This window comes from Mus caroli, unplaced genomic scaffold (assembly GCF_978045245.1).
Source record: "Mus caroli unplaced genomic scaffold, Mus_caroli_1 scaffold_10, whole genome shotgun sequence".
Classification (NCBI taxonomy): domain Eukaryota; kingdom Metazoa; phylum Chordata; class Mammalia; order Rodentia; family Muridae; genus Mus; species Mus caroli.
The window spans coordinates 125,205,598-125,233,469 of NW_028227265.1; the positions used below are offsets into that span (position 1 = coordinate 125,205,598).

Consider the following 27,872-nt stretch of genomic DNA (forward strand, 5'->3'; position numbering starts at 1 on the left):
CAACTCACCACATCCATGTCCTTTGAAGCTCAATGCCAGTAACAACCTACTAACACCATAGTTGATATAAAAAGTCCCTGGGAGGATTAAAAACAAAAACAAAAAACAACTCTCAGTCATGCTCAATTTGACCACCTGAGGGCAGTATGTGTTCCATGATAGCTACTAATGTGTCCCAAAACATTTGTAGGTCATGTCATGTTGCAAAGTCAAAAGAATGGGTGCCTTTGAATCTAGATGCTGGTGGGATTTTTATTTTCATATTTCCCGTGCATGGTTAGGTGGGCCCACTAGATCTTCTGGCTACCGCTTGGTCAAAACAACTTGCTAGCTAGTAAGACTGTTTGGCCAGTGCAGCTTTACCTTAGGCCCTTCAACCTATTTGCTGCCCCGGTATGGGCTGCCTTTCCCTAGTCAGAGGCTGATGGACCCTAATGGCTCTTCTTGGGTTTGTTTGTTTGCCTTTGAAAATGCTCTGTGGGTTGGGGAAATGGCTCAGTGGGTAAAGTGCCTGCCGTTCAAGCATGAGGGCATATGTAAAAAGCCAGGTGTAGTGTCATGCAGAGCAGGTGGGTCCTGGGAGGCTCATGGGCCAGCTAATCTAGCTGAGTCTTCAAGATCTAGGTTCAATGAGAGACCCTGTCTCAAAATAAAAATAATGTGAAGACTAATTAAGATACTGGACCTTGACTCCCTACACATTTGTAGCAAACGTGCAGCTTGGACTTCATTCGGGTCCCCTAACAAGCAGAGTACAGGCTGTCTAGGTCTTTGTTCCCTGCCATTGGATTTCCTTCCCCTTACCTGGACTGCCTGGTTGGGGTTCAGTGGGAGAGGTTATGCCTAGTCCTGCTGACAGTAGATATCCCAGGATGAGGTGAATTACCCAAGGGGAAATCTCCTTCTCTTAGAAGAATGGACGGGAAATAGGGGGAAGGATTTGTAGGGTGAGATTGGGAAGAGAGGAGGGAGGGGGCTTTGATCAGGATGTAAAGTGAATACAAAAATAATACTAATTAATAAAGCTGGTCTGGAAAGATGGCTCAGTAAAACCTACATGTAAATAGATGCTGTCAATTAATTGTAGCACCAGAGAGGCTACATAGGGGAACTCTGGAGCAAGCTATCTATCTACACTAGCCTATGAACTCTTGGTTCAGCTGTAAATCCTTACACTAATAAACAAAGTAGGAAGTGATGAGAAAGACACCCAGTATCAACTTCTACCTCTGTTATATTGACACATCATCATGATCAACTCTAGGTTCCCATGAGACTTCTCAGTGCTGTACAAGCTCTGTGGAGAAACATGCAATCATGTATCGCTTGACAAAGAGAATACTTGAGAAATAGACCTAGAGGTAGAAGATTGCTGCAAGGTGGAAGAAGTAGGCCCAAGGTAAGACAGGGTAAAGGTGGGGAGTCTAGAAGATAGTTTATGGGGACCATGTAGGGTCCCCATGATTGGAGAGTCAGCCTCCCCACAGTCTCTCAGTGCACACGCTGGGGGATCCTTGCTTTATTTGCTGCAGACCTGGATGAATGTGCCATCTAACAGCATTGTTGTGGCCCAAAGGCTGACTGCCTCAATGCCCTGAGCTCTTACCACTGCACCTGCCAACCAGGATTTGTTGGAGATGGCTTATTCTGTAAAGGTGAAGTGGAGGGCAGGGCCTGAATGGAACCACCACAGGGCCAGGATTGTCCTTCCCCTACCCCATGGGAGTTAGAGATTTTAAGTGCTTAGGTCACAGAGTCACCCTCTGTATGCCCTCCCATCTGGTCTGCACTCACATACAGGTGCACATATATGTGGAGGCCAGAGGTTAACTTCAAGTATCCATCCTCAGGAGTCATCCACCTTGGGCTGGTGGTTGGTTGTGTTGTTTGTTATGTATTCATGCAGTATTTTTGGTTGAGACACCTAGGATTTGCCAATTAAGCTAGACTGGTTTGCCAGTGACCTCCAGGGATCCTGGGATCTTCATCACCCAGAACTTAGATTATACATTTGTGCCACCACACCTGGCATTTTTCTACTGAGTGCTGGGTGTCAAACTTTAATTCTTACATTTGATTGACACTTTACCAACTGAGCTATCTCCCTAGCCTCTGTGTTATTTCATCTTTGCTTTCCAGTTCTTCCAGTACTAGTTTTTCCTTACAATCTGCACCACCATAGTCAACCTAATCCCTTCTTGTTCCCTTTCGGTGAATAAGTCCCCTCTCTGTGTGCATCAAACTGGAGTCCATATGTCAACAGTCACCTTCCCACTCCTAATCTTCCATCAGGGTTATTTGCCTATTCAGAGTTAACATCTGAGTTCCTTTGATAGACAATTGACTATGAGGATGCAGAATCTGTGGTGGATAGAGAGGGTTGACTATGCTTGTGCACATGAAGAGCTAGCTATACTCACATGGTAACCATACTCATGTAGATTCACGCAGCCCAGTGGGCACATTTGTATGTGCACACCAACTTCCACATTTACTGCTATTTGTTGTTGTGCTGCTGGCCTTTGGTTTTCAGTGAGGGTGGAATGGTTGCCAAGGATCCTGAAGTGGACAGACACAGCATGCTATGGAGTGGAGGGTATTGCAGTGGTTTTGCCTGTAATGCCCACTGCTTCCAAGAGGTGTCAGTAAGAGCATACATCTGAGCCACGCTCCTCAGCAAAGAGATTTCCCTGAAGCAAGGGCAGAGACTGAAATAGCTTTCTCTGAAATGTAACACCAGATCACTCCACAAGCATATAAATGAAATGACACAGACACAGCAGGGCCCACAGTGGGGGGTGGGGGGGTGGGGGGGGAGTAAACACAGATAGCCCTTTGTAGAATTAGATATATCACCCAGCCTGGGGTGGCCTGCTGTTGAGGTCCATTGCCCAGCTGCCAGAACCATGAAGGCACTTCAGAAGAGTTCAAATAAAGAAGGGTTTGTCATCTACACACAGAGTCCTCTCAAAGACAGCCAGATACAGGAAGTACATTGGAAGCCAGCGGAAGCCTCTTCTGAAGCCACTCCTTGCTCTCTTTCTGTCCTAGCTGGATACCTTCTCTGTAACTCCATAGATTATGGCAAGTTTTGAAAACATACTTTTTTGAGAATTAAAAAAAAAAAAAAAAAAAAGACCCTTGCTTATAAGACCAATCAGCTGGGCTGCCTCTGAATCACGTTAGGGCTCTAGAACCTGATTATTATCTGCCTGACTTGCTTGCTGGGCCTTCAAGGCAAACATCTGATCCCTTAACTGCTCTTATTTTTGGTATATCTGAGTGTGTGTGTGTGTGTGTGTGTGTGTGTGTGTGTGTGTGTGTTTTCATGGGTATATATCACATCTGAAAACAAGAAGTGAACATCACTGTCTTAATTTTTTTCTCCCTCTTTTTTCTTTGCTACTTTTATTTGGTTACTGGTGGTGATTGTATCTATGTACGCAGACATAAACACAACGTGATGTGGAAGTCAGTGAGCAGCTTGTAGGGATTAATTCTCTCTCCTTCCACCATGTGGTTCCAGGGAATCAAACTTAGGACTTCAGGTATGTGTAGCAAGGGTCTACCTGCTGAGCCATCTGGTGGACCCTGTTCTACTCCATTTTTTGAGAGAGGGTCTCTCAATAAACCTGGAGCTTACCATTTGACTATACCACCAGATAGCAAGCCCTTTGAACCCTCCTGTCTCCCCCTCCAGTGAAAATAGGCATATGTCACTACATTCAGCCTTTTACATGGGAACTAGGGATCTGAACTCGGATCTTCAGGCTTGTACATCAAGCATTTTATTAATTGAGCCATCTCCTCAGTCTCTCATGTTTGTTTGCTTGTTTGTTTTTCATTAAAGAACCAGGGTTAGCATTTGCTGCTATGTCCTCATCCTTAGCTGACCTTGGCCTTGTGGATAGATGACTAGACAAAGCCAAGAATCAAGCATACATGAGAATTTAGTCCCCTACCCTCTTCCATCCTCATTTACACAGTCTCTGACAACTCACCTAACAGTTCCATTCCCCTAGGTGAACCCAGTCACCCTTGACACAGAAGAACCCTTGACCCTGTACATCTCACACCTGGGCCAGGTCAAGCATATCTTGGAATTTTGGCCCGCTCTTGAGAGTCTGCAAGGCCATACCGGCTATGTTATTGTCAGAGGCAATGATCAAGATTTCTTCTGAATTAATCACCTGGATGGCCTCAGCACCCTTTAGCTAGGCCATGGGAGACCAAGACCAGGGAAATACCAGCTGGAGGCAGTTAGTATAGCAGGAGCTCAGGGCCAACCAGGGTCAGCAAGCCACGCCTTGTGGCTAACAGTCCAATTACAACTGCTGTAGAGAAGAAAAACTTTAATGTACCTGGGCTCCCATGCCTGAAAGTGAATCTGAAAGTGAAGATTCTGGAACTGAGAAGAACTGGTTGGGGGAGGGGTGCAGGGCATGCAATGGCTGACCAAGTCGAACCTCAAAACTCAGGAAGAGTGGAACATTAGACTATGACCTCAGATGAACCTAGTCTGTGTAAGCCTGGGGTTAAATCTGCCTGTGTGCTCTTAAATAAGTAGATGTTACGTCCTACAGGACACACACGACTCCTGTCTAGGGAACCTGGAGGACCCAAGCTGGTCTTCTGTAGCCCCAGGAGTACCTGGCCTTCAGCAATGGTGTTCTTTATCTCCTGACTTAGGAAAGAGAGGGACTTTCACACCTCTGTACATCTGGCACAACTCCAAACCAGGCTGTCAGTGGCAGCCTCTCAGAGCTGTGATGGTTTCTCGGGTGTTCATTTGTTTGCTGTTTGAAATTCTGGAGAACAGGCAAGTATTCACAGAGTCTCCATTTGATGAAAAACTGATGCTCAGAGACATTAAGCAACACGGCCAGGATCGGGCAGCTGTACCGGCAGCTATGCTGTCGATCACCGTGCCGGCTCTGGCTCAGTGGCTGGAATATGCATCACAACATGAGCTCTCTTGGCAGCTTGGGTACATCTCTCAAACACCAGTTTATTTGGCCCCAGCAAGCCTATTTTAGGGAAGCAGTATTATATGGAAACTGAGGTCTCTGTGTATGGGGATGTATGGGAGCTTGCTGAGATCACATACTACATGAGCTAGAGCCTAAAATTTTGTGATGAGTGGAAGTGGGGTGAGGATTACGTGTGTGTCCAGAATTACTCTATATTCTGAAGCTTGGCTCCAAACCACCAAGGGTGCTCTCTTCAAAGAAAACATTTGTTTTGGTTTTGGTTTTTTTCTGTATGTTTATGTTGCTGTGTTGTTATTTGGGTGGTGGCAGGAATCAAGCACACAGTTTTACCTTAGAGTTCCTAGGTTAGCATTCTACCACTGAGTTACATCCCTAGATCTTTTTGTTTTTTAGAAGAATTTGTTGCTGCTCCTGTTGTTTTAGGTAGGACCTCACTTCTGTATCCCTGACTGGACTGAACTCGTTTTGTAGACGAGGCTGCTTGTTTCAACCTTCTTGGATTTATGGTTTGGGAGGTGTAGTGGTTTGAATAAGAGTGGCCCCTGTTGGCTCATATATTTGAATGTTTAGTCAATAGGAAGTGGCACTACTGGAGATGCATTAGGAGTTGTGGCCTTGTTGAAGTGGGTGTGGCCTTGTTAGAGGAAATTTGTCAAGGGGGAAGGGGGAGCTTGAAGGATTTAAAAGCCCAAGCCAGGCCCAGTGGCCCTCTCTTCCTGCTGCCTGAAGATCTACATACAGAACTCTCAGCTCTTCTCCAGCACCATGTCTGCCTATGTGCCACCATGCTCCCCATCCTGATGATAATGGGCTAAACTTCTGAAACTGTAAGCAAACCCCAGTTAAATATGTTCTCTGATAAAAGATGCTGTGGTCATGGTGTGTCTTCACAACAATAGAACAACTTACTAAAATAGGAAGATAGACTCCGTGTTGACAGCAAAGTCAGGCCAGCAGGAACTACTGAGAAGGCAGGACGCAGAGAACATACTCAGAAAGGCTGAATCTTTTGAAACCACAAAATCTGACCTCAGTGACACAGTGACACACGTCCTCCACAAAGGCCATATCTCCTAATCCTTCCCAAGCAGTTCTACAACTAGGAACCAACTTTTTGAGTCTTTGGAAGGTCATTCTCGTTCAAAACAGCACATTTCCCAAATACTGATGGAAACAAAACCTTTACCTTCAGGTCTCTAGTGCCTGTCCCCAGAGCTCTATCCTTGCTCCAGGTCTGACCCAGTGACCTCTGGGCAACCCATTAGGGCTGCAGAAAGCTTCTTCCATTATCTAGATCCTGCTTATCCCTTAGAATCTGGACACAGCAAGCACAATGACCCTTATTTTACAGACAACCAAAGAAAACTTCAACACAGACACTGAGGTTAAGATTTGGACCTTAGCTGGGGGTTGGAGGATAGCTTTGTGCACTGTGTAAAGGTTGTCTCTGTGCTATTCACGTGCTGATTTCTGTACCTGTAGAGACAGGGAGTTGAGCACAGGCTAGACTTTGGTATTGTTATTTTTATAAAGTGCCACCTCTCTTAGTGCTTTGTAAACATTCTTCTCTATCACCTCCTACTTGGTTTAATAAAGGGCTGATCAGCCAATTAGCTGGGCAAAAGAGAATAGTGCCAGTACGGGGAAGAGGTCCTAGACAAACCAGAATAGAGAGAATACCTCGAGAAGAGGAAGGTGTAGTGAGACCATAAGGAGGGAGAATTTGCCCTGAAATCTCAATGAGAGAGCAGCCATGAGGACACACATTGACCAGAGCTAGCCAGAGCAAAACCATAGTAAGTAGTGGGGCATTTATCAAGGTATTAGCAGCCTAATTGGGTTAGAATTGTTCAGAACTGGCCCAGCTTAGTCTTGCAGCTTGTTAATAAAAATACCAGGTCACTGTGTCTTTATTTGGGAGCTAAAACAGGCTAGAGCAAGTGTAGAAATGCCCAGCTGTCATTTGAGAACAGCGGGGGCATAGAAGACTTCCCAAGAATTACCTTTACAGCTGGGAGTGGTGGTACAACCCTTTAGTCTCAGCACTCTGGAGGACGAGGCAGGCAGATCTCTGTGAGTTCGAGATCAGCCTAGTCTGTAGAGTTGCAGGGCAGTCAGAGCTACACAGAAGAACCCTGTCTCAATAAAGCAAAACAAAAATTTGGACCTTGACTGATGTGGTGTCCATACCTTTAGTCCCAGCACTTAAGAAACAGAGGTGAGGCTGGGCAGTGGTGGCGTATGTCTTTAATCCCAGCACTTGGGAGACAGAGGCAGGTGGATTTCTGAGTTTAAGGCCAGCCTGGTCTACAGAGTGAGTTCCAGGACAGCCAGGGCTACACAGAGAAACCCTGTCTCGAAAAAAACAAAAACAAAAACAAAAAACCAAAAAAAAAAAAAAAAAAAAAAAGGAGGGAAAAAACAGAGGTGAGCATATCTCTGTAGGTTCAAGACCACCCTGGTCTACATAGCAAATTCCAGTCTAGCCATGGCTACTCAGTGAAACCCTGGCTTTAAAAAAAAAATTAGACCAAGGGCTGGCAAAATTACAAGATGGTTTGGCAGATAAAAGTGTCTGCCATACAAGACTATATGAGGTCAATCCCCAGATCTCAACGTGAAAGAAGAAAGCCCACGTTGGGGACTGGTTCCTATGCTTTGATTCAATCTGGACTCTGAGTTTCCAAATGCTAAAGGTCCTCATCCCCAGTTGATTTTTTGATCTAGCAATAAAGATGCCAGCAGCCAATAGCTGTGCAAAGGTAAATAGGGTGGGACCCTTATAGTTGCTCGGGCTAGAATGCAGTGGGGAGGAGAAAGGATCGCCATGAAGTGGCGGGAGATGATGGGAGACAACTGGAAGATGGATGGACGGATGGACATAGGAGCTGCAGGAGATAAAGTCAATCAGCCATGTGAGAATTTGAGTGGGTTGCCATTGGCCACTTCCCCGATTTGGCCTGGGGTAGCAGAGGAAAATTTAGGAGTGCCCAGCCTTTGAGGTAGCCAAGACATTTTAAAATTAACTGACATGTGTGTGTGTTTTCCATTTCAGACTCCAGATAGCTTCTGGGTGGGTGCATGCATGTGACCTGCAGTGGAGCCCAAACTCACCACTACAAACCCACTCGCTAAGTTTTGTTCTAAACTATACACACCTATCATTACTACCCCGCAGCACTTTAAAATTTAAACAATACACAAGACATGGTGGCATGTACCTGTAATCCTAGCACTGAGGAGACAGACACAGGCAGATCCCTGGGGCTCAGTGGCCAGCCACTCTAACCTAGTTGGTGATCCCTGGGTCAAATGAGAAGGAGTGGGGAGGAGTCAGGGACAAGGCACTTGGTGCCAAGCTCCAAGCTTCATGACCTGAGTTTGATCTCCAGGAGCCTCATGGTGAAAGGAGAGAACTGACTCCTGAAGATTGTCCCCTGATTTCTATAGGTGTGTTGTGATATACACCACACACACACACACACACACACACACACACACACACACACTTTAACATTTAATAGTTTTTTTGAGACAAGGTTTCTCTGTGTATACCTTGCTGTCCTGGAACTCAGTATAGAGACCAGGCTAGCCTCAAACTCACAGAGTTCTTCCTGCCTCTGCCTCTGCCTCTGCCTTGCTGGGATTAAAAGTATGTGCAACTGCCACCAGCAATAGTGGTTTGTTGCTGTTGTTTTAGTTAGTTAGTTAGTTAGTTTTTGAGGCAGGGTCTCATTATACAGCCCTGGAAGGCCTAGAACTTGATATGTAGGCCAGAGTGGCCTTATACTCATAGAGATATGCCGGTCTATCTCTGTCCTCAGGAAATACAATTTAAAAAAAAAGAAAAATGAGGACTTTAGGTTGAATTGCAGTTTTTGTCTGCTGTGTTTGACTTTGACCAAAGATTTATTTCCTTTGGAATCTTTGGGTTGGACAAAAATCTGAAGACCCCAGAGGTCTTACCCACCATGTGGCCTACTGCATCATGAGCCACTGTGATGTGCAAGAATTGGGTGAGGAGACTATTGAGAAAGAAACAGAATGGTTTGAGCACTATGAAGAGAGGATGATCTGAACATGTAAGGACAGCTTGATATGAGTAGGCTGTAATGCCCCATGAGGCCATGTTGAAATCCTGACCCATGCTGTCTCTGAGATCCATGGATATACAGCAGCAGAGGTCTACGTAGATGTCCATATTAACACCAAAGGCCATGCAGACATCCCTGGTCTGGGCTGCTACCAAGGGCTATGCAGAGCTGGCCCCACCCCTCACTGACGGTAGCACTTTCGAGAGTGGGGGTCCCACATGACATATGCCATGTAGTGAGAGACATGGGTGAAGGAGAAATTCTCCCCTCACTACCTTTGGCAGGCAGAATAGCTGGCCCTGGGGTCATGAGAGTGGGAGAGCTGGCCTGCCCCTTACTAGCTATAGTTCTCAGAAGAGCAGATCCTGCACCTCACCTGGGCAGCACAGTAGAGCTGGCCCTGGTGGCAAGGGCATGGGTAAGCCAGCCGATGGACATGAGAGCAGGAGAGCTGGCTCTGGCTCATGTCAGATGCAGCATTGGTGAACTAACTAGAGCAGTGCTTCAGGATCTCCATGACATGGGACAACAGGATATCTGGAAAGCGTCCCTTTGAGGATCCAGTATTGATAGTGTAGCAAAAGCTAGAGGCTTCAGAACAGACCAATGGTTCATTGCAATGATCATTTGCAAGTAAAGGTGTGTGGATAAAAAGGTATACTGTATGACACAGTGTGTCACACTACAGCTTCTACAGCAAGACGTTTTGATTGTTTGTTGTTATTTTCTTTTGAGAAGGAGGTTGCAAGGGCAGATACAAAGAGATGGAGAGATGAGTGGTATTGGGGTATCTGACAGGAAATTCACAAAGAATCATAAAAGCTTTTTTTTAAAGCAGTATAGTTAAAGAGGACCTTGAACTTCTGATCTTCCTACCTTCACCTCTAGAGATGAACTGTTAAATGAACCATGCCCCTGGCCCCTAGCAGCAGCTTTTGCTCTTACAGTTGGTCTTTGGCCCCAAATCCTACCACAAAGCTTCAAAGACCCTGTGTTTCCTGCATGGCACTGAGTTTCCTGAGTGTGTCAAGGCTGGTCATAAGGAAAAGTGAGCCATTGATTAGATTTCTGTTCCACTCCTCAAGATCCAAACAGGGCAGAAAGGTTGAAGATGAAGTTAATAATCAATCCTGCTGTGTGGAAACACTGCCATAAAAATATTTAACTGTGAAGTTCAAAGAGTTTCCAGATTGACAAACACATCTGTGTGCCAGGAAGATAGTGCATCCCTGTTCCGTGACACTTTTCCTGGGGAGTTGTAAACAAACCCCTACTCATCACAGATCAGAGTAACACCACCACCAAAGTCAGTTTTGACAAACCAGTAAGTACTGGGGTTACTTACAGGAACATGTGTGATGGAAAGGCAGCTGCACCACTGATAGCCCATCCTGGCCTAAGTGCCTACTCACAAAAGCTGTGCGCAATTCTGGCTGTCTCTTCTCCTAGCAGTACTCACTGCTGCTTGTAAAACCTTTGCAGGGAGGGACCTTGTTCATCTGGTAAGTTTCAGGGACTTCCTGACACATGTGAACCACTAACTTTCTGAATTTTAAGGCACCTCCCTACAGGATACACATGGAGGTCACAGGACAAACTCAGGTATCAACCTTCACTTTACACCTTGCTTGAAACAGGGTCTCTTGTTCACTGCTGCTTCCAGGGGCTCTCCTGTTTCCACCATCTTACGATGGGAGTTCTAGGATTACAAACACACTCATATCCTCACACTTGCATTGCACTCTTTATCACTGAGTCATCTCCTCAGTGCCCTTTTGGTTTAGTGTTTGTTTGTTTTTGAGACAGGGTCTTGCTAGCCTCACACTAACGCTGTGGCCCAGGCTGGCCTCAAGCATGTGATTACCCTACCTTAAACTTCTTGAGCAACACCAATTCTAGATCATCCATAGCCTTTGTAACATCCTAGAAAATAATCAAGAAATATAAGGACAGTGCTTCCTGGAGTGTTGAGAAATGATGACTTAGCAAAGATGGCTAAATAAGGGGGGTGGCTGGCGGGAGTCACAGGAACCCTGATATATAGCAGGTAAGGCAGAAGTATAGGCACGAATCCCCTGAGGGCACACTGCACACTAGACATCACTGTCAGTCATTACTTTTTAATAGCTTTTTAAGTTTTTATTTTTTAATTCTTTGACCATTTCACATGTGTAGGCATTCTCACACACTCACTATTCTCTCGTTCCTCTCGCTCCTGTTAATGTCTTCTTCCTAACAAGCCCCTCCTACCAAACTATTCATACCTTTTTCTTTTGTATGTGGCTATTGCATTTAATTAGGGTTGCTTGCCTGAGCACAGGTTGGGGATTATATACTGAACTATGGGCAATTTACTCAAGTCACATTTCAGAAAGAGACAAAAAAATGACTCCCTTCCCTCAGCAATCATCAATAGCCAATAGCTCCTTGGTGAGTGGGAGGGCCTTTAGCGCAGTAGTTCCTTCCTCATACATGCTGAGACGTTGGTGGGTCTGGTCTTGTACAGGAAACTGTAGCTTCAGTGAGTTCATTGGCACTGGCGTGCCTAGAAGACAGCACTTCAGCAGACTCCTCCCATCCTCCAGCTGGTGCTTACTCTGAGTAATTAACTTAATTGTTGGTCTTTCTGGGCATCATCACCATCCTGTGAAATAAACAATGCTAGTACTGTTTCCCTTCTGCAAATGGGAAAACTGGGGCTCTGAGAGTTTGAGTGCTCAATGGGATCAGTTTCATATGGTTGTACCCTTATCCTTTGGAATCACGTGTAATTTGCACGTAGATGGTGTCAGATGGTTGATTATTGAGACCCATATACTGAGAAGAAGGAAGCCAATTCCCAAAAGTGGCCTCTAACCTCCATTTGCTCACGGTGGCATGCACTCATGCACTCTCACACAAATGCACACACACTAAATATGTTTCTGTGTTACACTGAAGCCAAGCGTGATGACATGTATTTTAGAGGTTAAGGTAAAAGGAGCTAAAGATCCAGCCACAGCTACAGAGTTTATTCAAAGCCAAAGTGGGCAACTTAGTGAGACCTTGCCTCAAAATACAAATTATAAAAAGGCTGGGGATGTAGGTCAGCAGTAGAGTGCTAGCCTAGTTTTATAAGGTCTTGGGTTCAAGCCTTATTATTGCAGAAAGAAAGAGAGGGATAAGAGGGAGGGAGAAAGGGATGGAGGAAAGAAGGTTGAAAAGGGGTAAGGGAGAAAGAAGAGGCTAGGAGTGTGGCTCAGTTGGTAGAGTGCTTGCCTAGCATGGTGTTCCATCCCCTAGTACTGCATAAACCAGCATGGTAGTACATGTCTGTGACCACAGCACTTGGTTGATAAAGACAGGAAATCAGAAATTCAGGGGCATCCTTGGCTACATAGGGAGTCTGGGCCAACCTGAAATACATGAGGCTATGCTTGGGGAAAAAAACAGAAAGGAATGGAGGAAGAGGAAGAGAAGGAGGAGGAGGAAAAGAAAAAAAAGGAAGAAAGGAGTGGGGAAGGAGGCAAGATGATTCTGAATTTGCCACCAAGGCTAACAACCTGAGTTCCAGCAGAAACCTACATTGTAGAAAGTGAGAGTTGACTCCTGAAAATTGTCCTATGACTTCCAACTGGAAACATGGTCACACACACATGCACACACACACACACACTGTGGCAATTCTGGTTTAAAAGCACAGAAGTACAAGAACGTGCTTTTGTTTTAATCCCAGATATATGTGTGAGGCTGCTTCAGATTGTCGAATGCTCTAGGAGGCACAGTTTTGTCAGCTGCAGATAGTATCTGTGATTGGGTGACCTCTGGAATTCTTGGAACTTTTTAGAGGGTATATAAATGCTAGGGCCCCTAGAAGTGAGGTTGGTTATTGGTCATTTAGGGAAATTGGTTCCAGTTTGTTAGTAGTTGTGCTCAAAGAAGAAACAAAAGGAAAGAAATTAGATTCAGAGATCTCTATTTCTCTCTCCCCTCTATCTTCTTTCTCTCTATTTAGTGATAGGTGAAATTGGAAGCCAGGGATAAAGGGTGGGAGAAGAACCCAAAAGTAGCAAAGATCAGCTATAAACACACACACATGCAATGATCAATCAATGTAAACATTTTTTAAGGGAAGAATGGAAAACAGAAAACGGGGGGGAAGAAGAGAAGGGAAGGGAGAGAGAGCAAATAGTAAGTGGTATGAGAGGACACTTTCTGTTTACTGATAGTAGATCATGTTTCACATTTGGCTTTATTAATGCTCCCTACACCCGGTAAAGGGATGAACAGCCACCTAGGAAGTTCAGGGTATGACCAAAGTCCCGGGTAAGGCCCCTGTTCCTAAGAGTAAACCCCTGTCAGCAAAGTGATTGGTGGAGGAGGTCCCGTGATCAAGAGTCTTTACCTGGGATGACCTAGGGTAGCATTCCTCATGCTTGTACTGTTGGGGTTCTCCACTTTGGACTTCATATGGTTTGACTTCTTCCTTTCAGTCTGAGAGTCTGTTGGAAAGTAGAGAGAAAAAGAGACGTGTTCCAATAGGAGTTGTAGAGATGGCTCAGTGGTTAAGATTACTTGCTATTCTTACAGCGGACTAGAGTTGAATACCTTCTGATGCCCTCTTCTGGCCTTCACCGGCGCCAGGCCAGAAGAATGGTACACATACTTAAAAATAAACATGCATACACAAAATTAAGATAAATTAATTTTAAGTGATTAGTTTTTAATAAAAGAATTCTAACAGCTAGGCATAGTGCTATAAATCTGTAGTCCCAGCACAGGGCTGAAACAGTGTGATAAAATTTGAGCCAGTTTGTGCTACATAGCTAGCTCATAGCCAGCCATGGTTATATAGGGACACCTTTTGTGGTGTCCTTTTGTGGCAGTTTCTTCTGAGCTTAAAGCCATCTTAGATGAAAGCTATTAAGACACAACTTGCAGGGAGGTGAAACAGCAGGATATGCTGAGGGGAGGTGAAACACTTTAGGAAATTCATTAGGTTCAGGAAGTAAACAATTGAATAGCTTCAGAAAGACCCTGAAACTGATGAGATGCACTCCGCCACTCCATTCCCAAAGGTATATAAGCAGGTGGTGGCGCACGCCTTTAATCCCAGCACTTGGGAGGCAGAGGCAGGCAGATTTCTGAGTTCGAGGCCAGCCTGGTCTACAGAGTGAGTTCCAGAACAGCCAGGGCTATACAGAGAAACCCTGTCTCGAAAAACCAAAAAAAAAAAAAAAAAAAAAGACTACTTCAAAACATTCAAATTTAGCTAAGCAAGTTCTGCACAGACCAGCCAAGCCTCCTGGATGAGACACTCTCCAACTTGTTTAGCTGCCTGCAGGGTATCCAGTGTACTCCTGCTTTTCAGCTTTCGTGATCCAAGAAAAAGGTGGGGTGCGTTTTGGTGAAGGTATGTTTAGTCATTTCTGCCTTTGTAAGTTAAGTCCTCACCCCTATTTCTGTAAGTAACCCCAGTAGAACTCAGTGATTCCTCAAGTTATATTTTGATGCATGTGGCTCACAAACATTTATAATGGGATCCAATGCTCTCCTCTGGTGTCTTTGAGAATAGCCACAGTATACTTGTATACATAAAATAAATAAATAATACTTTATAAAAACTTTTCAAAAAAAGATACAATAAATAAATAAATAAATAAGGAATCTCCTCAATGCCTGAGCTTGCCCCTGAGATCAGACCACAAGATTCCCACCAATCACAGGTCATTCTGGAAACCTCTGCCTCTGCCTCTGAGAAACCCTATATAAGCCTGTCTCCTGCCCAGCTCACGCTCCTTCTCACACAAGCAGAGGAAGCCACCCTCCCTCCTATGTCTTTTTCAATAAATTTCTTGTTTGAGGTTTGTTGTGTAGTGTGACTAATTGCCAGGATACCTCTCCCCTCTGAGCTGTAATACAGTGTGCATGTGTGTGCATACATTGTTTCTCACGTGTGTGGGTTCATTTCAATATGTGCACATGTGCACGCGGAATCAGAAATTATCCTCAATTGCTCTTTGACCTTATTCACTGAGGAAGGATCTCTCAGTTAAACCCAGAGCTGACAGTTTATTATGTGAAACACATGTCTCCATGCTCCGAGGCTAGAAATTCAGGAAAACCACCACAGCCACCCAACATTTATATGGATTTCTTAGGATACAAACTTCATACTTGGACATTCAGCACTTTAACAGGTGAGCTATCTTCTTAGCCCCTGGAGAAAAACTTAACTCATTAGTTAAAACAAGGATGTATGGGGAGAGAAAGCGTAGTTGGTAAAGTGCTTATCATAAAAGCCTGAGGACCTGAGTTCTGTCCCTAGCGTCCATGTAGAACCCCAGTATGAATTTGTAAACTCAGCACTGATGAGACAGGATGCCAAAGGTCTTGAGTTCACTGACCAACGAGCCTAATTGGAAAGCCTCACATCCCAGTAAGAGACGTGGTCTCAAAAAACAAAGTGGAGTCAGGTGTGGTGGCACACACCTTTAATTCCAGCACTTGGAAAGCAGAATGGGCAGATTTCTCTGAGTTCAAGGCCAACCTGTTCTACATAATGAGTGCCAGGACTACATTGTCTCAAAACAACAACAACAAACCAAAAGCAAAGAAATAAAAAACAAGATAGGCCTGAAGAGAATTGGTTTTTCTGTAAGCTTCATCACCTGAGCTTGACCCTCATGCCCTGAACAAAACATGTGTGTTTCATGGCACCATTGGAGGTTCCAACAACCCTATCCAGGCCAACACCTATGAACCACAACAAGGACCAGCAAGACATGATAGCCCAAAGGCAGTAGTGACACACATCTTGGTGGTAACCAACAGTTCTTTAATTGGACTTTAGAACTTCTCAAAAAGAACAATATCATTCCTGGTACTGGAAGCCCAGCAAAGTCATGGCTCTTGGAAAAGACCCTACAACCACCACTCTCCTAAGCCAGCCCCGTCCCTAAGGACATTCTAAACATTTGTTACCCACAGACGAGTGCAGTTCTCACCCCTCACTAAGAACACTTTTTGGTGCAACAGCAACCACTCCAGAAGCCTAAACTAAACAACAGGCAGAGTTGTGCCTAGTCCCAGTGGACACATCTATAAACCCTGCACCTAAGGCTCAGGAAACATTGTAAAAGAGGGAGCAAAAATATGTTAAGAGTCAGGGGCCCAGGGAGTTTGCAACAATAGACATGCTAATGTAGATGGGAGCAGGTGGACCCCAGGAGGCCTTAGCCCTAGACTAAAGAATTCTGGGGCCAGGCAGTGGTGGCACACCCCCTTTAATCCCAGCACTTGGGAGGCAGAGGCCGGATTACTGAGTTTGAGGCCAGCCTGGTCTACAGAGTGAGTTCCAGGACAGCCAGGGCTACACAGAGAAACCCTGTCTCGAAAAACCAAAAAAAAAAAAAAAAGAAAAAGAAACCCTGACTAAGACAACCATCATAAACACAACTGTTGCAGACTCATTTGCATGCAGCACACACACACACCAAAGACAAAATGGAAGGACTAGAGATGTATCTTAAGTGGCAGAACACTTGCCCAGAATGCTGAAGGATTCAATGCACAAAGCTAAAAGGGAGAAAAGGTAAAAAGCATAGGAAATATATAATCGCTGTTTTTCTCCCTGAGATGTTGGCCTGAGGTCTTACCTACCTGAGGTGCTCTTCCAGTGGACTAGCCTTTTCCTAGCTGTCAAGATTCTCATCGCCCTCTTCACATTCATGTCCTCTGGATTCCCACACACTACTTTCTGGCGGAAGTAGAATCTACAGAAGGTGGGAAGATGAGTGCCAAGTTAGGACATGAGGATCTAAGGCAAGCATGATGCTCTCCCAGCAAAGGGAGGTCTTGCTCACCTCACAGCACGTAGGTTGCAGCTTCCACTCACTTCCTGCTGGTGATAATTCCTAGCATGCCGAAGAACATTCCATTTGATTCTGTGTTGGTAACCCAGGCAGCAGTCTTCAAAGGCACCTACAGAGCAAGTGAGATGACTCAGTGGGTAAAGGTGCTTGCCACCTAAGTTCAATCCCCAGGAACCACATAGTAGGAGCGAATCACAAATTATCCTCTGATGTCTATACACATGTGGCACATGCATGTAGGTGCACACATGTACATGAAAACTACAACACACACACACACACACACACATACACGTCATAAGCTCTAAGCGAGAGTCTAATACCTAATAAATGGACATAGTAATACACTCTCCACTCCATTTCTATGCATAGCTCATAGGTTATACCCTCATCAGAGAAGCTTCCTTTTATAATAGATGGCAGTTATCCCAGAGACCCACAAATGATCAACTTTCAGGAAAAGAGAGTCTGGAATTCCCAGCTATAAATGAGACATCTATATTATACTCCCTAGCCACAAGGCTCAAGGATTATCTCAGAAGAGTTTGGGCAGAAAAATTGTAAGACTTGGAGGAAGTAGACATCCTCAGGGAAAGAATAGTTGCTGGGCATGAGAAGGCCGCTGCAGCTGTAATGAGTGCACAGACCCACCCAAGATTAAGACAGCTAGAATCCAAACAAGGGTGGATGGGTAGATGAGCGAGCCAGCTCAGTCAGCCAGCAGGGTCTCCAGGGAGGGAGGGAGGACTGAAAAGACAGAGACAATTAGACAACACTATAACATGACCCCAGCCAGTGCTGAAGCTGAAGCTGCTTCATTTTTTTCCAGTCTGCTTTTCTATACAAAGAATATGGTCAGTCCTAAAGCATAAACAAAATAGTCAAGGAGCAAACAAGCCATAAACGGATATTTAAGGAACAGACAAAGCACAAACAAAGGCTCCTTGGTAACTATATTCAGAGTCTTAACAAGACCCATCGATATACAAAGATCACATTTCTCCACTGTATTTATCTTGTGCCTACTTTCTTATCCTAGCCCAAAGTCAAATTCCTGCCAAATTCCTAGAAGGGGGCCCCCAAAGCTCTCCAAAAACAGAGCACACTAAGTCTTAACCCTGGCTGAAGAGCTACTGGAAACCGGTGGCTGCTAAGAGAGGCTTAGTTTTCTTCAGGGATATAATCCCTGAAAGACCATCAATGTTCTAGTAGATGAAAGATCATGAAACTGGATGAGGAAAGTAGTGGGGGATGAGGTGATATTGGGGGAGAGGGGAATAGGGAATGGATTTGATCAAAACATATTTGCACATATGAAATTCTCCAAAATAAATCACAAAAAGGTACCTGTAACCTGACAAGCCAGTCACACACTTGATTCCAGGTGTACATCACTAGCAGGACAACCACAGATGTGAGCATACATGCATGTTTGTGTGTGCGCGCACACAGACACACACACCACCTTCTAGATACAGAGGTCACCAGGCTGCCTTGGAAAGAAAGCTTCCTGGCTTGTTCTCAGCTCTTGATATCAGGGCACTGGCAGGAACTGTAGAGTGTAGGTAGGCAAAGAAACAGCCCAAAGTCCCTTCTATTTCTGCTCTGAGGTAGAGAACAGGTGCACACCTGGGGCACACCCAGTACAGCCCTAATTTCCTAAAAGTGGTTATCCAGACACTGAGGCACATGTGTATCTTTAAGCCCAGCTGGGACAGAGGATAAGGAGTTTGAAGCCAGACTGAGTTTACGTGCAACCTGTCGCAAAGCACCTAGATGGTACTAGGACTAGGCAAAGTGTTTGCCTAGCTTCCATGAGGCACTGGCTTGGATCCCCAGAAGCTCATAAACTGAGTGCGGCAGTACATTCCTAGAATCCTCGCACCTGGGAAGTAGAGGCAGGCAGATCAGAATTTCAAAATCATCCTCAGCTAGGAAGCTAGTGGAGACCAGCCTGAGATATATGAGACCCTATCTTAATTTAAAGAAATAAAAATTAGCTAGATGTAGCAGTATACACTTTTAATCCCAACACTCAGAAGGCAGAGGCAGGCAGATCTCTGAGTTCATGGCTAGCCTGGTCTACAGAGTGTGTTCCAGCATAGCCAAGGCTATACAGGAAAACCCTGTCAAAAAATTTTTAATTAAAAAATTTAAAGGTCACGTGTGTGGCACATGCCTTTCATTCCAGCACTCAGGAGGATCTCTAAGCATTTGAGACTATCCTGGTCTACATAGTGAGTTCCTGGACAGTGAGTTACACATAGTGAGAAAGCTCTTGCCACCAAGCCTGACAACCTGAGTTTGACCCTATGGATCCACAGAGCGAAAGGAAAGACTTTGCAAATCATCCTGTTTTCTCCACATGGGCACTGTGCATACTGGTCCACACACATGCACACACAATAAATAAATAAATGTAAGTTGGATAAACATATAGACAGGTTATTTAACTTTCCTGACCATCTCAGCTCCAGGTATGAGTCAGCTTGTTCCCACGTGGAATTAACTCAAATCCCTTTCCTTTCTATACTCATCTCAGTAGCTGCTAAACTGACCTAGCCATTCTTTGTCAATTCCCCTGTTGGTCTAACAAGAGCTTAAAGATTTCTTCTTGGTACCAAAGAGCCATACAACACAGACATGAATTAGACCTAATGCTTCAGGAGTATTTCAACCTGGTAGGGAAGCCAAAAATGTTATCTACATGAAAGAAGGTGCATTGGAGCTGGAGGAGGTGCCCAAGGAGGAGGAGATGATCCTAGAAAGTTCTGCGGAGAGAAGTAAATGAATAAAGAAAGTTGATAAGACAGTGGGTTCCTCAGGGGCAGAGTTCATCCTCCTTGCCATTGCTCCACCTTGGCTCTTGAGGACAAGGGGCAGTGGTGTCAGATAAGAAATGGGACTTCAGGGATCCCTGGCAGGTGTTTTCCAACACGGGGGCCATTTTTCTCCCAAGATCAAAGGGCAGAGGTTGGGAGTGGCCCAGATAGCAGAATGGGGAAAAAGCCAAGCTTGGTCTTTCTATGGGTACAGTGGAAGCTTGAAGGTGCACGACCTGTCTGTAGAAGAGCAGGCAAGGCAAAAGCTGGGATCCTGGTCCTCAACCTGGCCTGGGATTTTGCCTTGACACCTCTAGGACTCCACGGTTTTTTCCCCGAGATGAAGCACCCAGTGGCAGGACTCTTGGGGGATGCTTCATGCCCCCGAGAACTGGCCTTGGGTAACTGAATCCTCCAGTACCTGCTTTCTAGGAGGCCAAGAAAGAAGACGAAGATGGTTCCCTGACCACAGGACTGGGAAGACTGCTGCAGCTGGGAGTATTTTGCAGTTCATTGGATCCTTAAATTTTCATTCCTGCTTAGCAGATGGGGACACTGAGTCCCACACAGAATAATCTTAGCCCCTTGCCTAGATTACACCGGGAGAAAATGCAGGGAATCCAATCTGGAGAGTCTTCAGGGTTCTGAGCTTAACGTCACAGCCCTAACTAGGCAGAAGAAGGGCATCAAAATGCATTCCTGGCTATGTGAATTTCTCCTCAATTGGAATCCACCCTCAGGTTCCTGCAGCCCCTAAACCTCTTGAGTCTTGCAAAGGAAGCACTTCAGAATGAAAATGAGGGATCTTGGAGTAAGTAGCTGGGGACATATCTCTACCCATCCAGCTCCAGTAGTACCAGGAATTCTTGTTATGCCCAACCTCCCAAGAGCCACTGAAGAGTTCAAAGGATACAGAATACACGGAGACTTCAACAAGTGGAGAAGGACAAGTGAGAAGAGAAAGTAATATCCCCAAACCGGGGCAAGGTAGGTATAGCTAAGGACAATACCTTGGGCATGGACAACCGGCATCCAGGCCCCAATAAAACAGGCAACCAGGCAGGCAAAAAGCCACAGTTTCATGGTGAAGGTTAGATCTCCTCTCCAGGTACCTCAAGGTTTAAGGGGACCACCTATAAAAGTGGAAGGGAGTGGAAGGAAAGACATCAGTATCTCAAGCCACCCCTGGAACTCTCTGAAAGAGAGGCAGATGGCAAAGGACTTGCTCTAGCCTCTGCTATAGTCGGAGGAAGACTCACCAGTGCCTTTCTGGTCCTGAGAGCTGGTGCCTGCTTGTAGCGTGTATTGCCCATGGGATCAGTGAACTGGCTTCATTCTTTATAGTCAGAGCCCCACCCTGCAGTGACCTCCCCCTCTCTTCTCTCCCTCCCGCCTCCTGCTCCTCCTCTCTACCAGCTCTGTGAGACTTGGGACTTCTCTCTCCTACAGATAGACCAAGTCCTGTTTTACATCTGCCTCTCCAGGTTACCTGCCCCATGAACCTTGGGGCACTTTATGCAACCAGGCCTCTCAATCAGAATCCCCTCCCAATACCTTATTATATGAGGGCCAATACTGTCCGCAGCCCTCTCCCTTAGAAGTTTTTTATTCCATCTCCTCACGGATCTTTTCATAGTCAACTGCATTTAAAAGTTTTCTTATTTCTAATTTTTATTATTATTTTGTACATGAGAACAGGGCACACACATAAATCATGGCGTATCTGTGGGGTCAGGGGACAACAATCTATTCTTTGCTTCCACCTTGTGGGTCTTGGGGATGGAACAAAGGTCATCTGTCTTGGTGGCAGGTGCCTTTACTCACTGAGCCAAGGAGCCATCTTGCCTTTTCTTGCTCTCTTGCTCTGTCCTGGCCTTAACACATTTTCCTGAAATTTCATAATTTCTTTCTTTTTCTTTTCCTCTTTGTTTTTTTTTTTTTTGTTTTTGTTTTTGTTGTTTGTTTTTTTGAGACAGACTTTCTTTGCATAACAGAACCCTGGCTGTCCTGGACTCACTTTGTAGACCAGGCTTGTCTTGAACTCACAGAAATCCGACTGCCTTTGCCTCCCAAGTGCTGGACCATAATGTCATTTTTTAGTTGCTGAATAAAATTCCAGTTGCTGGCACACTTTTAAAATTTTATTTATTTGGGAGGCTGGGGACATGAGAACCATGGTGATCTGGGGTCAACTTTGGAGAGTCAGTGGAGCTTGGGAATCAAATTAAGGTCATCAAGTTTAGCAGCAAACACCTTCAGCCATCTCCCTGTCTGGAAAGGTACACTTTCAGTGGGGCAGTAAGTGATACGGAATGAAAGCCATTCTAACAAAACAGTTTTTAACCACAATACTGGAAAGAAAGTAATGTTCTTGTTTGGAATGTGAAGCCAGGATCCAGGTGACAGCATCTGTTGTCTGCAGGAAGCAAAACAAGATTCATTTTGAAAGCATTTCTTCTTTCCTTTGGTTAACTTGACCCTCTGGGGGATAGGAGCAAAATGTTTAGGAAGATGGGGCGGGGCTGGGCGGGGCGGGGAGGAGGAACAGGGAGGCCTGCCACAAGAACTCACAACTAACCGCTTTTAACTTTTCATCACCCGCACCCGCAGCTAGCGACACCAGTCCTCTCTCTGGGTATTCCTCACACTCCGAACCTCCTGTTGTATTTAATTCTACTTAGTCGGGGTCCTTTGCCCTCTCCCACCCCCCACCCCACTCCGCGGGGCAGTGGAGGGTGCTGGCCGGCTGCAGGTGAGTGAAGCTTAAGGCCCCGCAGGATGATTAGAGCTTAGAGCTCCACATACCAGAGCAAGTCATAAAGCTTTGGTCTGTGTTTGGAGAATAGCACCAGGGGGCGAGTTTTGAGGAATGGCACCTGAGGATAAATCTTGATGGTGTAGATTTGAGTAGTTTTGGTGGGTAGCACTTACAGCCAGTTTTCAAATGAGGAAGATGTAAACAGAAGAGCTTATGAAACCAGGGGGTGCTTTCTGGGTGGGGCTTACTCCGAGGGTGTGGTGTGCAAATCCAGCCACTGCAGCAGGGGATGCAAGCCCCCACCCCTACCCTTCAGATCCATGAGCTTCTCAGGTTCCTCGGCTTCTGGATCTGGGTGGATGAGGCTGGGTTAGGACGCTGCTCAGCGTGGCTACTGGCTTGGAGACGCAGCGTGGCAAACCTGAACCCGCTGAAGCCAAGTGTCAGGGGGAGTTACTAGGAATGTGTGCCCATTTTCCCCAGCTTGAGGGTCAGGGCTTGACCCACTAGCACCCTTCATGGCGAAGAGGAGAGGAAGTCTAAGAGAGTAGCTTGTCTGCTCAAGATGTAGGCACAGGACTGCGAGTAGGAGACAGGATGTTCAAAGGTCCCAAGGACATGAATTAAAGACAAAGTGCTAGGCTGGGAACGTGGCCTAGGATGTATGAAACTTAAGGTTCTAACATTACTTCCACATAAAACCGGTGACACAGATCCGTAATCCTAGCATTTGGAGAGTCAGATGAAAATAAATATCACACACACCCAAAGAAAGAGAAAGAGAGAGAGAGAGAGAGAGAGAGAGAGAGAGAGAGAGAGAGAGAGAGAGAGAGAGCGAGCGAGCATGGGTAGCTTAAACATCCAAATTCAAGGTCTGCCTGGACTGCAGTGAGTTCAGTGAGTTTAAGAGCAACTTAGTGGCCTGGAGAGATGGCTCAGCAGTTAAGAGCACTGACTGCTCTTCCAGAGGTCCTGAGTTCAAATCACAGCAACCACACGGTGGCTCACAACCATCTGTAATGGAATCCGATGCCCTCTTCTGGTGTGTCTGAAGACAGCTACAGTGTACTTGTATAAATGAAATAAATAAATCTTTTTAAAAAAAAAAAAAAAGTGGCCGGGCGTGGTGGCGCACGCCTTTAATCCCAGCACTCGGGAGGCAGAGGCAGGCGGATTTCTGAGTTCGAGGCCAGCCTGGTCTACAAAGTGAGTTCCAGGACAGCCAGAGCTACACAGAGAAACCCTGTCTCGAAAAACCACAAAAAAAAAAAAAAAAAAAAAAAAAAAAAAAAGTGTTCCTGTCATAAATAAATTTATTCCTGCTTAATAAAAAAAAAAATCAAGATATTTATTTGTTTAAAAAAAAGGATCTGCCTTAAAATAACAAGTAAAAAGGAAGGCTGTGGTAGGGTGTTTGCCTAATATATACCCCATACAGACTGGGGAGCCCTCTGAAATGCTACAAGTCCAGCCCTGGAAAGGCCAAGATCAAAAGTCTTAGCTGCATAGTGAGATCCCCTCTCAACAGCAAGAACAACAGAAATATTGTCTATGAAATACCTAGGCCTGCCATGGCAGAGACCTGGAGGTCATCAGCAAAGGTGCAGGGATGGGCACTGCCTGAACATCCTGGGCTGAAGTGGGCATTCTCCTGAAGTCATTTTTACCTGTCGGCCCCACGAGTATCCTGAAGTTCTAGTGGTAAGAGGCATTTGCTAGCCGGGCGTGGTGGCACATGCCTTTAATCCCAGCTCTTGGGAGGCAGAGGCAGGCGGATTTCTGAGTTCGAGGCAAGCATGGTCTACAAAGTGAGTTCCAGGACAGCCAGGACTACACAGAGAAACCCTGTCTCAAAAAAACAAACAAACAAAAAGAGGCATTTGCTAAGACTTTGGCAGCCCTGGCTGTCTGGGAAAGCAGCTGGAAACCCTCCTCCATAGCTGCTCATGTCACAGGGAGGGAGGGAGGGATACTCTGTACTCCAGACACCTACCAGCCAGTCCTCACTAACCTTGTGTCAAGCTGCTGCTTTACCGTTTATTTTTCTCCATTTTCCCTGTGTGTGTGTGTGTGTGAAAGTTTTTGCATATGTGTATGTGTGAATGTGTGTGTATGTGTGTGTTTGTAAGCCTGAGGTTGATATCAGGAATTATTGTCCACTGTTTTTATGCTGGATTCACTGAGGCAGGTTCTGGCTATCGAGCTCATACCTCCCTGATATGGCTCGTCTCACTGGAAATTGCTCCAACATTTCATTTGATTTTATTAATTTTTTTGAGACAGTGTCTCTCCAGTGCAGGATAGCCTTGAACACCTGATCCTTCTGCCCCTACATCCAAAGTGCTGGGATTATAGGCATGCACCACCATGCTTACTTTATAAGGTACTGGGAATAATAGAACCCAGGATTTTGTGCATAGCAAGCTTCCCTTTTGGTATGTTTAGGCTTTTGTTTATTTTAAAATAAATACATTAAATAAACATTTTAAATAATGTGTATGTATATCTGCATAAACATATGTGCTGGTCCCGTGGAAGCTAAAGGCATCAGGTCCCCTTATAGCTGGAGTTACAGATGGTTGTGATGCCTGGTGTGGAGCTAGAAAACCAACTCAGGTCTACTGAAAGCTCTCGCTGTCTCTAACTCAGGTCTTCTGAAAGACCTATCTCTCTCTCTTTCTCTCATTTTTCGAGACAGGATTTCTCTGTGTAGCCCTGGCTGTCCTGGAACTCACTCTGTAGACCAGGCTGGCCTCCAATTCAGAAATCTGCCTGCCTCTGCCTCCCAAGTGCTGTGATTAAAGACATGCACCACCACTGCCTGGCTGACCTTAACCACTCTTAACCACTGAAGCATCTCTCCAGTCCTGTTTTGTTTTGTTTTCTTTAACACAGACTCTCATGTAGCCTAGGCTGACCCTGAACCTCTGAACTTCTTGCATCTGGCTCCTAAGAGCTGGGACTACAGTGTGCACCCCTACACCTGCTGTTTTTTTGATGTAGGTGTTAAGTGTTAAAGAATAACTCTAGATGTAACCCAACTGAATTTTTTTTTCATTAACACTTTAACAAATGTGTTATTTTCCAAGTATTTGTGAATTTTATGAAATTCCTCATAGTATTAATTTCTAGTTTTATACCATGGGAGGTGGAAAGAGTCCTAATTACTGTCTGTCTCAAATTTGTTGAGATTTGTTTTGTGCCGAACACACGATCCTTTTTGGAGAATGGTTCGTCTTGTTTTATTTATCTTTAAATTTTAAAATTTCTATTTGTGTGTGTGTGTGTATTGTGCATGTGTATGTGCACAAATAAGCTCACAAAGTGAGCTACTTGCAGCTCCTCCAGGCCATGTTGTTCTGCTCCATCTTCCACCTCCTCTTCCTTCATCTTCCTCCCTCTCCTTTCCTCCATCTACTTCTTCCTTCCTCCCTCTCCTTCTCTAAAACTTCCAGCCCCACCATTCCCTTCCACTGCCCAATCACAGGCTCTAGCCTTTATTTGATCAGCTAAAATGGGAAGGAGGTTCATATGGAATCTCCTGAGTACAGGATCCACTCCTTGTCAGGGGCAGCCCCTCTTCAAGGAACAGAATTAGCATCAAAATATGAACAGCACCAAGGCAATCCACAACAAGTACTGATGTTGAAGGTTGTCCTCTGCTCTTTACATATGTGCTGTTGTGCAAGTGTGTCCAACTCACACACACACGGGAAGAATCTCATTCCTACTAGCACTTAAGAAGTAGAAACAGGAGGATCAGGAATTCACGATCATCTACATAGTGTTTGAGGCCATTCTGTGCTACATGAGACCCTATCTCTAAATAAACAAACCAGTAAATAAGTAGATAACATAGAAAAAAATCTCACTGTTGGACAGACAGGCTAGCTGCCTTAGTTTGGATGTTGTGAACAGACACAATGACCAAGGCAACTCTTATAAAGGACAACATTTAATTGGGGCTGGCTTACACTTTCAGAGGTTTAGTCCATATGGTTCATCAAGGCAGGAAGCACAGGCAGGCATGACACTGGAGGAACCGAGAGTTCAACATCTTCATCCAAAAGAAGCCAGGAGCATACTGTCCTCAGGCAGTTGGGAGAATCTAGGAGGGTGGTCTCAACAGTGACATACCTCCTCCAATACGGCCACATCTCCTAATAGTGCCACTCCCTAGGCCAAGCATATTCAAACGACCACACTAGCCTTTAACTATCCTTGTGCTTCAGCCTTTGAGTAGCTGGTATTTAATAGGTGTACACAGACCAGCTTTGCGATGATCTTTTTTTTAATCTTCATTTTTGTTTTCAGTGTTGGGGATGGTGCCCAGAGCCTCAAATATGCTAGCTAAGTATTCACCACTGCGCAACATTTCTACCTCTTCTCTACTTCTCTTAATTATTCCAGAGTCATTTACCAGACAACTTGGGGCATACCCTATGCCCCAAAGTCCTCTAAAACTATTTGAACTAGGCAAGCCCAAGCCCACTTATCCTTTCTAACCTGCTTCTTTGTATATAATCTATCACAGTGCTCTTGCCCGTGCTTCCCTCTCCCTTCCTCCCTCTATCTCTTGAGGGGTCCTGGATGGCATGGCTTGTCCTCTCCTCTCAGGAACACAGAATACCTTTTCACTGTCAATCACAAGATCTGTTGGTCTCCTCATAACTAGAACAAGCAGAAAGTCTATATTTAAAACCAGATGCCAGCCAAGCATATTTGGTCATGGCTATAATTTTGCAGGAAAGAGGGTCAAGACTTCAAGATTATAACCACCTTCAGGAGGATTCAACACCTTTGGCCTCTATGGGTGCCTGCACATAACTTATCCCTATAATACACATAATTATAAATAATGAAATTTTAAAAGGGAAGAAATAACTCTGTTGGCAGAATGCTTCCCATACAAGCCTGAGGGTATGTGTTCTATCCCAGAGCCCATATAAAGAGCCAGGAAAGGAGGTGGGTACTGGAGAGACAGAGATAGGTAGATAGATCCTTAGAGTTCAGTGGCTAGCCAACCTAACCTATTCAGTGAACCCCAGAATGTTGCATGTAGTTTTGTACTACCCTGCCTATGTTCTATGAATGGGCTGCATTAACAGCCCCCACCCAGCTTCTCTTGAATCCACAGATAAAACACACAGAGAGACACACAGACAATTATTCCTTTGCAACTCGGCTTCTTATCACAATTGCTGGGCGCTACGATCTCCCCACTGGAGAAGTGTGTCCTTAATAATATTCTTATCTCTGCTCCCCTAAACACCAGTAGCTAATTACATTCCTGACCACTCACCTGTAGGAGCAGCCACAGGCCACTAGTCCACCCAAGACCTCACATGTTTGGT

At 45.2% G+C, this 27,872-nt stretch overlaps 1 protein-coding gene across 13 annotated transcripts in view; it reads right to left on the reverse strand.

Annotated features, from left to right (window-relative positions):
* The window catches only part of Ccl25 (C-C motif chemokine ligand 25), a 46,204-nt gene continuing 18,332 nt past the window's right edge, over positions 1-27,872 (reverse strand). For 10 of the 13 annotated variants that reach the window (XM_085844231.1, XM_029480281.2, XM_021170996.3 and 7 more), the window contains 5 exons: positions 20,771-20,893; positions 16,930-17,047; positions 16,727-16,839; positions 13,470-13,566; positions 11,203-11,729 (listed from right to left, as the gene is read on the reverse strand). In XM_085844231.1, coding sequence (XP_085700357.1) covers positions 11,696-11,729; positions 13,470-13,566; positions 16,727-16,839; positions 16,930-17,047; positions 20,771-20,843 — 435 coding nt within the window. In that variant the 5' untranslated portion in view covers positions 20,844-20,893 and the 3' untranslated portion in view covers positions 11,203-11,695. Of the gene's footprint in view, positions 78-11,202; positions 11,730-13,469; positions 13,567-16,726; positions 16,840-16,929; positions 17,048-20,770; positions 20,894-21,019; positions 21,082-27,872 lie in introns of those variants that run through there. The other 3 variants (XM_021171000.2, XM_029480283.2, XM_029480284.2) reach the window with 3 other exon arrangements.